This window comes from Gossypium arboreum, chromosome 1, assembly GCF_025698485.1.
Source record: "Gossypium arboreum isolate Shixiya-1 chromosome 1, ASM2569848v2, whole genome shotgun sequence".
NCBI classification, from domain to species: domain Eukaryota; kingdom Viridiplantae; phylum Streptophyta; class Magnoliopsida; order Malvales; family Malvaceae; genus Gossypium; species Gossypium arboreum.
This window is the reverse complement of record NC_069070.1, coordinates 12,676,217-12,687,791: the sequence shown is the minus strand read 5'-3', so window position 1 is coordinate 12,687,791 and position 11,575 is coordinate 12,676,217. Positions and strand designations below refer to the sequence as shown.

At 32.0% G+C, this 11,575-nt stretch overlaps 1 protein-coding gene across 1 annotated transcript; it reads right to left on the bottom strand.

The window, feature by feature from the left end:
• Positions 1 to 857: 857 nt before the first annotated feature.
• Positions 858 to 8,146, bottom strand: LOC108457654 (respiratory burst oxidase homolog protein C-like). The gene is made up of 12 exons (XM_017756713.2): positions 7,230 to 8,146; positions 6,985 to 7,141; positions 6,861 to 6,909; positions 6,670 to 6,783; positions 6,169 to 6,594; positions 5,716 to 6,099; positions 5,529 to 5,624; positions 5,322 to 5,437; positions 5,152 to 5,254; positions 4,931 to 5,004; positions 1,277 to 1,839; positions 858 to 1,190 (listed from the first exon to the last, which is right to left on the bottom strand). Exons 1-12 carry the CDS (start codon positions 7,795 to 7,797, stop codon positions 1,081 to 1,083), a joined length of 2,760 nt encoding a protein of 919 aa, XP_017612202.1. The 5' UTR covers positions 7,798 to 8,146; the 3' UTR covers positions 858 to 1,080.
• Between the last annotated feature and the right edge of the window lie 3,429 nt (positions 8,147 to 11,575).

Below are 11,575 nucleotides of genomic sequence, written 5' to 3'. Positions count from 1 at the left end.
TTCATTAAAGCCATCAATGTTCAATCAATAATTCAATGGTTTATTACCACATAAGGACCTCTCAATTAAACAGCCATAGCAAATAGGTACTTTTAACGTATGGAACCTCACTTTTGCATTTTACGCTATTAGGTCCTTTTATCAAATTGAGCACACAAACGATTAAATTTTCATACAAAACTTTCACACATACTTAACCACATACAGTAAACATAGAAAATAATATTTAAATATTTTTCTGACTCGAATTTGTGGTCCCAAAACTACTATTTCGACTAGGGTCTAAACCGGGCTGTTACATAGGGTCCGGTGTCGCTTGACAGCGTCCCTCCACCTGGGCATTGCCTGACAGCATCCCTCTACCTGGGCGGTGCCTAACAAGTCTCCTCCACCCCTCCAACCCAATTCAGACTTGTATTTTACCCGTATTATGATAGGTAATATTGGTACTGCCATATAGGTTGGCACCACCAACAAAAAATGATTTTTTTTAAACCTTATTATGGTCTCATAATGGCCTGATGATTGTAGGAAAAAGAAAGTGGTGGTGCCAACTCGTAAAGCACCACCCATGGTAACTATTACGAACATACTACGTTAGTAAATAATCTCATATACATATCATCTCAGATAAAAAAAAAATTGCATTATTAAGGTAAAAAAGTCCAGTAGCAAAAGAAAAGCTAAGAGGGTAGCGTATGTTATGCTTGTGCAAGCGCTTAAACTTATAGGATTAGAGCCTATAGAAGACACCGTGCCTTGTCCTAACTTATTTGGGTCAAATTGTCTTTTTATATTTAAACTCATTAGGGTCGGCCTAGTCTTTGTTGAGCAATAGTGTATTTGAGCTAAGCCCATTCTTTTTGGTCCACCAGAAATCCCAATCAATAAGCCAGTATGGTGGTCCAACTTTTTATTGATATTTTTGATAGATAATAGAAACATGTTATAGGTGGTCATGAAAAGTGGGCCAAAGAACTTTATACAACCAAGACAGAAGTGGGATCAAAGGTGTGCACAAGTTTCCCAAAGTGAGCTTTAGCTTAGACTGTCATTTTATTATTTAACTTCATCTCCTTATTAAAAATTCTCCTTATGGAAATCAAACTTGGTGGAGGTCTTGTGAGAGAAATCTGAAGCTAGCTGGCGTAGCACCTTGGTCAGCGCCGGTGCCCCACAATAAAACACACCTGCCAATACCATTTTCCCAACTATTTAATATTAAAACCATCCGTATTGTGTTTAAAAATGGTTAGTTCAGCGTAGTAGTACGTACCAACTCGAGCGTTGTTGTGATTAACAGCAATGTGTTTGTAGACACTGCGCCAATTTGGCTTGGCGAAATGCGATTTTACACGTGTACCAGAGACGACATCGACACCGTTTTTAGCATGGTTGAGAGACTGGAGCATGGTGATGAGCGCAGAGCGAGCATCACCTTCTTCGTAAACACTGGTGCAATAGTTATGGAGCTCAATGACATGATCATGGTCCATTTCAGCTACTTCATTCATGATGCCCTTGAACCAATCAAAAGAGCCTTGTTCCCTTGTTACCCAATAAAAGTAAGCCCTCTTTGTCTTGAAGTTTTCTCTTCTTTTTGGATTTGGTGGAGATGGAGAACTCGTTTTGTTATTTATGGTAGCCCCATTTTCCAGGGCACTGCTCAGTTCTTCATCTTCATCCTCCGCCATGGATCTGATGTTGTGTACAATGTCTTTGACAATGCTGATCATGGGGGTTGCTCCAATCCCCAAACCCACTAACAAAACCACTTCATATTTCTTGTAGTCCTGTGCTGGTGCTCCATATGGCCCATCGATTAGCACTCTTGGGAATCTGTACATTTCAGTCATCAATCAAACATATTCAGCAATCTATTGCTTTTGAAAAGCATCCTTTGTGACATGGCAAAGCAGAATAATTTTTTAGTGGCAGAACGAAATTTTAAATTTTTTATATAGTTTATATATTTATAATTTTTAAAAGATTAAATCAAATTTTTATAATTTTAGGAAGATTAAAGTGTAATTTTACTTTTATTAATTTAAAATTTTAAAAAATTAAAGGATTTAAATGACAATTTTTCATTTTAGAGGGGCCGAGCCCATGCCAGCCCCCCCTAGAATCGCCTCTGCTTTGTCATACATTAATTGAGGCATAATCTTTTATATAGGTTGCTCATAAAGTTTAATCAATCATATAAAAACTAAACATTTACAAAATTATTTAAATGAATGCCAAACTTTTAAAATGATCAAATAAGGGTTAAATTTGTTTAAAGTGCTCTACTAAAACCTTTCAAATGTAGCATATTTATAATTTTACTTAATATATGATTCAACTGACACCTATTTTATTCTAAACAAGTTGACATTTACTTAATTTTATTACAATTATTAAGTTAGAGTACTTGAAAATCTTTTATTTAAATATTTTTCTAAAAATTAAACTTTATATAATCATTTTAAAAATTTTAATTTTATGTAATCCCTAAAATGTTAAACCCCAATAATTTGAGCTACAGTGGTTATGAAAAAAAGTAATGTACAGCTAAAGATGAAAATGACTATATATATATATATATATATTTCTGTTGTTAGGGACATCCACTTTCCATCAAAGGAGGTTTGTGACTGCCACTAGCTAACAAGGTGAAATATCCAAATTTTCTTCATTGGCATGTAGCATGAGTCAAAGGTTTTGAAATTAGTGTTTTGGTTGCTAACTTTCAACAACTTGATGCTATTGTTTTTGTGATATGGAGGTGATTTGTAAGCTAAGTGAGATAGGCAGGCAGGAATAAAATATGGCCCCGTATTTCAAGGAGAACCGACAAACAACGAATATGACATTGCTAAACCACTAAATGGGCACCATCAACATCTTCGCAAATGCGAAAAGTGGACAATTGTTATATTTTTCATATTAATTTTTAAATAAATAAATTTTTGAAGATTTTATGTATGAAAATAAATATATATATATATAAAATCAAAAATATAAAAATACAATAGACCTAAAAGCTTTAAAAAATCATTCTCTTTTGTACTTTTATTTTCAAATTTTATATATTTTTAGAAATCTTAATTTTACAATTTATTAATTAAATTTTCTTTTTCAAGAGATGCACGGGTTAACAAAATTCTTAAATTTTAAATATATATATATATTATATTTTTAAATTTTGTACTTTTGATTATTGGACTTATTTATTAGAATTTCAAACTTAAAAGGCTATAAATAAAATAAAGTAAAAGTTGTAATATAATTTTAATTTTGTAATTTATTCATAATATATGATAAGTTTTATAATTAAAAAATATAACTATATAATAGTAGCATATGATTAATAACATGAGAAGAAATTATTAATGTAGAGTACTAAATGGTTAAAATATAACTATATAATAGTGAAGATGCTATAATAGTATATAATTAATAGCATAAAATAAATTATTAATTATATACCATAATTATTATGACACCAAAGTGCAATTATACTTTAAGCTTTGTAATATTACAACATTTAGTAGGTTAATTCATAATTGCATAATTTTAGATTAAAATTTTAAGAATAATGTCACATTTGGTATTTATACTTTCATAAAATGTTTAATATTATGTTTGTCCTTTGAAAATGTCTAATGTGGTACTTGAACTACCAATATGCGTTTTATTATGGTACTTGTACTTACATAAAATGTCCAATGTGGTATTTAGTGTTAACACCGTTAATGAATTGTTAAACCAACCAATTAAAAATCAACATATAGAACTTTTTCTACATCATCAAGTCCGCATGGATAATATAATATGATGTGAAAAACTAAATCAAACAAAAAATAAAAATAAATAAATAATTAATTAAACATATGATTTTTTGTTTTATTTAGTTTTTCATTTCTTTTGTTTAATTTAATTTTATTTATTTATTTTTTCATATCATATTATATTATCTATGTAGATTTACTGATTTAAAAAAAAATCTACATATCAATTTTTATTAGATGGTTTAATAATTCATTACGATGTTAACATAAGATACTTTAATAAAATAAAATACTATTTTTTTAAAACTAGAGTGTCAAATAAGTCAATATTATATATATCTATATATATTTTTATATATTATGCTATCAGGAAAGATAAGGGTGCATGGTGTAAAATATGGAGCATTATGCAAAAGTGGACCAGCTGGGTTTGTGATGGGGACGTGAACAATTATGTGCCTAGATTGCATCAATTTGGCATATCCTTTTTAGACTATCAGAAATGAGATTGTCACTCATTCTCAATTCAGCCATGCTCCTTCACTCCTCTTATCAATGTTTCAACTGTTCCTCAGAACTGGGTATACTATAATTCGCTTGCTCTCCTTTAATTATACCACCACTAAAACAAGCAAATTTGTGTGCTAACTTTTCAGCTACCTCTTATTCACTGCATGTTAAATTATTAGACCCCTACTTTAATGTTTCATCAACACCATTAGTTAAGTTAAGAGATTCCAAAGACTTTTTCTTTTCTTTTAGGAATAAAGTTATTAATTGGTAAAATTATCATGAGGCTTTAATATTAAAAATCAGATTATATCTTATCATCTTTATTTAAAATAAAGAGATTAATATCTATTCGTTAGATTAAAGAACAAAATAGTTCTTTCTAATAAAAAAATTATCAATTTTTACGGTTAAAAACTGACGTTGCTGGCAGAATAATTATACAATCACACACAGCATACCATGTGTACCTTATTCTAAAGCCTATGGATCAATTTTTAACAGTAGAAATGGATGAATTTTTTTATAGAATAATTTTTTTATGGAAAGATCAATTTACTTTTTGATCTAATATATAAAGACTAATTGATTTATTTTTTGAGTGGAATAGGTAAAATGCAATCCGGCTAGTATCAATCTCAACTTACTCTGGGTTGTTGTTTTCTTGCAAGCAATCGGCTCTAAGGAGGCCACTTTTGCCATTGGTAGGCTGTTTACACACCTGGAACAGCATTTTCCATGATTAAATTTTATGGGTTTTTCATCGAAAGAAAGAAAAAAAGTCATATGGGTTAGGTAGGAACTTGGGTATTAACAAAACTAAACTAATCTAAATGTCGAAAAATAGAGGTAAGGTAAGAGAAGTTACTTTTGAAAATACAGTCCTGAGTTGTCCCGTCCAGTCACCAAGTGTCCTAATATGAACACTCACATAATCATCTCCCGGTGCAGAAGTAATGGAAAATGGGTGCCTGTCTCCATGTGAGAAAAAATGGTCAGGTTTGAGTCAATACAATTACGGCCTAAGAAAGCTCTTACCATTCAAATGGCGACACAACATCGCAATTAACAAAAATGTATTGTCCACTCTTGTATCTAAATCCACGGGGCCTTGACATGTGAAGTGCTAGTACATTTCCAGGATAAACAGCAACCTATTAAGTTTTCAACCATACAACTATAATGGTCATACTAGGATTCAAACTTGAAACTAGTTTTATAATCAATTAAACTAAATTTGCTTACCTTCTGTATGGTAACAGCCTCGATGCTTGATCTAAGCAATCTTGTCAATCTTTCACATATATATAGGAAAACTGGAATTGCCAAGTACATCCAAGTCTGTCATTTCCAAAAAGGGAAAGAAAAGTGAATTTTTTGTTTAATATATATTGTATATCTGGAACTTAAAGTGATTATATTCATTGCTTACTGTTTTCTTGTACCATTTCTTGGTTAAGAAGAGCTTGATTCCATGCACAATGAGGAGAGTATAAACAATGACAAATATATGGTGAGAATACCAGAAGGCATTGAAGCCAGTGAGCTTGTTTAGAGGCTTTGGAAGCTTCATCCTACCCCGCCTGAACATAGGCGTGGCGAGCGTGAAAGCAAAGGCCATTAAAGCCACCATTATAATCCCAGTTACCCCTTCAATATGCTTCACAAAATGCCAGTAGCTCTTGGCTTGTTCTCCAAAATATTTTTCAATTGGTTCATACTCATCAGGTTTGGCATGAAGCAGTCTGGGAAAATCACATGCCAGATGGGAAATCCCATGTATGCCAACCCCAATTGAAATTCCAACTGCAATTACCTGTAATGAAGCAATCAAATGAACCCCATTCATTCAGTTCATAATACCAGAAAACATGTTCCTTGTTACCTTATGGAAGTTGAGGTTGTCATCAAAAGGAACAACAGCTCCTAACTTGGTCTTGTTCCTTAACCAGGTTATGGTGTTACGACAGACTGGTAGCAATATCAAAGCCATGTTCAATTTAAGTGTCTCAGCGGCACCTTTGGCAAAGCAAACACAATGCCCCATTACTTCAAACACATCTTCCCTCTGTCGATACTCGATATATTTGTATGAAAACAGACCACACATGGCCCCAGTCCAGAGGGCCATCACCCACACTCTCTGCCAGTTATCTAGCAAGAAATAAATGGTGTCTCGGTAGAATCTCCTCACTGGGTTGTAGTCATATGTAGGCTTAAGCTTCTGACTTAGCATTTGGCTAAGGTTCCGGCTTTCTCCTCTTACAGATTCGTCTGGTCCTTGCAACAGAAGCATTTCCAGATTGTGTATCTGCTTAAAATGAAAGAATTATGGTCACTGAAATGAAGCCAAAATGTAATGGTACTCGGACTAGCTTGAATTTACCATGATGAATCCTAGGTTGTCAGGGTCTAATTCTTCCATAATCAAGGCTGCATATTCCTCAGCTTGTTTCTGGATGTTTGAGAGTTTGTTTGCAGAGGCACTGAGACTGATAATCTGTAAAAGTAAGTCAAGAGTGAGATATAAATTAAATGGTCAGCTTTCTTGAATTTGCTGCAATTAAGGTCCCATACCTCTTTAACTTCCTCCTCAGTAATTCTTCCATCTGCATCTTTATCCACCCTGCAACTCAAGGTGCATGATTTATTGATACAACTAATCTAAGAAAGGTTAACAAAAAGAAACAGCAAAATTTACATGTCAAAGAAAGTTTGAAGCCTGGCATCGAAGCTTTGATTCGAGATCTGATCCCAAAACTCTTTGAGGTGAGCCTTATCAATGGAATCAAATTGAAGGTTTCGTTTTCGAGCAAGAGCATCAAACAACTGCCCAGCAAATTCCTTTGACTCCATTCCTGCAATTGCATTTGAGGCACGTCTGCAACTATTTAGTCCAAAACTCATAGTTTAGATTTGGATGTTGATTATTATTTCGAAACCTACCTATGCATTCGCCAAATCGTGAACGAGGCAAAACTCCATTGTTAGAAGCAGAAATTTCATCAAACAGCTTCTCCACAGCAACCCATCCATGTTCACCATCAGTCTTGCTTATAAACTTAAGCCCCTTTAGAGCATGAGCTACTGCAGACTTTGTCCTATCAAAGCGAGGTGGCTTCTTGGATAACGATGTTAAGCGCTTCAATTCTTGTCCCACTTGCTTAATCTTTGCTGAAGCATTCCTCACCATTGATGAACCCACGCTAGATTTCTTCTCAAGACCTTTAGCCAGCAAAGTTAGCTCAGGGTCGTCTTGCAAATCATCTCCATTTGCTGCCTTTAGACTGTGAACCGCGACGGAATCATCGCCAACGTCCAGGGTAATCTCAACATAGTCATCGCCTTTGGAAGAACTTGAGCCAGGGAGGTTAAACCGGGAACCTTTCCGCCCTGCCCTTTTGTTCAAAGAGCCACTCAATGGACCGATATGGGGCACTTTATCGGTTCCTAAAGCCTCTTTGTCAGAATGATGATGGTGATAAATTCCATCATCTGAACTCATTTTCTGCATGTAACTTGATTTCAATTCTCCCAGTTAGCTGGGTAAACAGAATGAAAACTAGAAGAAAACATAGACAATTATCACAACTCTTTTAATTGGCTACTTCTCTCTGCATGTGAAGGGAGCAACCAAAGTTTGTCTATATATACAGAGCTCAAGGTAAAACCTTCAACAAGGTCGACAAATGAAGGTTTTAGTTTGACCAGGCACTCATAGTGCTCCGTAATGGCGGTTCAATGTGTCTTTGAGTTATTATCAGTCGACAATGATCTTACATATGCTTGAAACACTAGCTCAAGACCAATAATTAAAAAAAGAATTCCTTTTTTGGGTGGGGTGGTGGTTTCAGATTATTATTTGCATCCATTATTGTCGTTGACTATTTGGGGGGTTAATGTGTGGGTTGGGATTTTGCTTTTTTGGATTTAAGTTTTTTTTTTGAATTATTTTTTATTTGGATATTTTTAATAATCTTTTCCATTTTTTTTATTTTAATAGGAATATTGTATATAATTATAAGGAATTCTCATGTTTATAAAATATTTATACAAATTCCATAAATATAATTAATATTATTATATGGTATGAATATGAATTTTGTATTCAATATTTTTTTGTTTATTTATATGTAAAATTAGCAATATATGCTGTTTTCAGAAAATAATTAGGATTTTGAGCCATTTTTCTGATATTTAGGGAAACAAGTTAATTTTAGAAGGAAAAATCGAAAATGTAACACTCCTAACTCGTATCCATCGCAGGAACAGAGTTATAGAGCATTACTGGAGTTTACAGTTCAATTACAGTTAATTCATGACATTTACTATTCATTTTCGAAAATCAATCACAATCAATCATAATGTGCCTCATATGGGTCATCGAGGCCCAAAATACATATTAGAATCAAGTTGGGACTAAACTAGGATCACAGAAAAATTTTCGCGAAATTTTAAAATTTTTCTTAGGTGCAGGGGACACACGCCCGTGTGAGCCAATGACATGCCCGTGTCCCAGGCTGTGTGGACATTTGATGTGAGGCACACAGCCGTGTTTTAGCTCGTGTCCTTACTTGTGTAACTTTCTGACTTGAGTCACACGGCCAGCCACACGCCCATGTGCTAGACCGTGTGGACAATTTAATTTTTGAAAATTAGGTGCAGGGGTTACACGGCCAGGACACACGCCCGTGTCTCTGCCCGTATACTCAATTTTGAGCATTCTGTTTCTTAAATTTTAAGATGCAGGTGACATACAACCAAACCACATGCCCGTCCGCATGGTCGTGTGTCACACACAGTTGAGACACACGCCCGTGTCTCTGCCGGTGTGCTTAATTCTAAGCATTATGTTTCTCAAATTTTAAAATGCAAGGGACACACAGCCAAACCACACGCCCGTGCGCATGGCCGTGTGTCACACACTGTTGAGACACGCACCAGTATGTCTACTCGTGTGGACAAAATAAGGCAATTTTCCAAGCCTTACTTCTCACTCTTTTTTCCTTACACCTACATGAATACTTCAATATATTTTCAAACCAATTTGGTACATATAAAGTAAGCCAAAAACAAGTATTATATATGTTATATTAACACATATGATCAAATGTTTAAATTTCCACAATTACATTTATGTTTAGTTACAAGTTATTCAAATATACAAACTCAAATCCATTCATCATTTGCTTTATATATATCTTTTATCATTTTGCCATTCCAGCACACATCAAACATGATATGGGCTTATATAATTACATCAAAAATATACTTTCCACTAGTCATTCCAATGGCTAGTTACAACCAAACATTTCATCATTTTATCTAACTTAGCTTATACGTGCCATTATACTAAAATAAGTTTACTATTAGTACCAAAACAAGATGAAGGATAGTGTGATGATGCTCCAGTCGATTTCCAACCTAGCGAGCTTCCGAGCACTATAAAACAAAGGAAAAATTAAACAAAGTAAGCATTAAATGCTTAGTAAGTTCGTATAACAAAAATTTAATTTACCAATCATGCTCATATAAATAAATGAATTTAACATTAATTTAATCCATTTCATACTCAATTGAACTCAATTCACTTTTTAGGTAAAATTACCATTTTCCCCTATACTTTTCATAAATGACAATTTTGTCCCTAGGCTCGGAAAATAAAATTCATGCAATTTAATCCTTATTCCAAGCCTAACCGATTTTTACATGTCTTTATAATAGCCCATGAACTTCACAAAAATTAGAATTTTTCATGGGTTTTACAATTTTTCAATTTAGTCCCTAAATCATAATTCCATCCAAATTCTCTTTGTAAAAGTTGTTTATCTATCAACAACTTTTCATTTTCTACCATAAATTTCAAAATTTCAACATATTCATCCATGGAAAAATTTTCATACTTTGATAACTCTGCAAATTAATCCCCAAAATAGATAAATTAAGCTATTACGAACTCAAAAAATATAAAAATTACTGAAAACGGGACAAAAATACTTACCCAATTAAGCCATGAAAGTTTGCTTGAATGTTTTTCTCTTTTCTAGGGTTTCCATGTATTTTGGGGAAGAAGATGATAATAATAAGATGATATTTTCTATTTAATTTAATTATCATCTTTTAATTTTTCCACTTTCCAGTTTAGTCCTTTTCTTTTTCTAATTTTCCATGGATGATTCATCAAAAATATCTACTAACTCCATTTAATGGCCTAATTTCCATATAAGGACTTCAAGTTTTGAATTCCATAGCTATTTGATACTTATATCTACTAGAACTCAACTTTCATTTTATGCAATTTGGTCCTTTCCACAATTAATCATGAAATCGGTAAAATTTTCTTAATGAAATTTTCATGCATCATTTCTATCATATTGCAATTCATGCAATAATATTAAAATAAATTCTCTTTCTGACTCGGATTTGTGGTCCCGAAACCACTGTTTCGATTTCATTGAAAATGGGCTGTTACAGAAAATGCATCTTGCAAGAAGCGATTTTTGCTGACATGTTTGAAAATGTGTTTTCTTTAATAACTAGATATATAAACTCCTTTGATCAGATGGTTAAATGTTAGTAGTTTTATCCGAGTCTTGAGTTTGATTTTTCTCCTACTAACATTTGTATTTTTTTATTTCATATTGTTTTAAACTCTCTTTTTATTTTTAATTAATAAATACATTATTTTCAAGTTTCTTAATTCATCTTTTTAATTAATAACTCTTTTATTTTATATAAATAATAGGTATTATATAATAAAAATATTATTTCTTATATATCATCATGTTAAAAATATTTTTAACTAATAACTCTTTTAATTATATATATAATAAAAATAATTTTAATTTTATAATATTAGAATTTACCATACTCACAATGTAGATGAAAAACAATGATATTTGAAATATTTTACATATAAAAATAATAATAATATTTGAAATAATTATTTGATTTTATAATATTAGAAATCACCATATCCACAAGAAAATAAATATTTAATATATAAAGAAAAATTATATCAAACAAATTAGTTTAAAATAAAATATATTTTAAAATGATAAATAATAAATAAAAGAGTTATTAATTAAAATATTTTTAACATAATGGTATATATAATATATCTTATTATATAATTACATATTTATTATTTTATTTATATAAATAAAAGAGTTATTAATTAAAAGGTGAATTAAAGAAAAGTTGAAAATAATATATTTATTAATTAAAAATATTAATTAAAATTTTAAAACATGGAATAGAAAAGATTCGAGCCCGTGACTCAATATATTTAA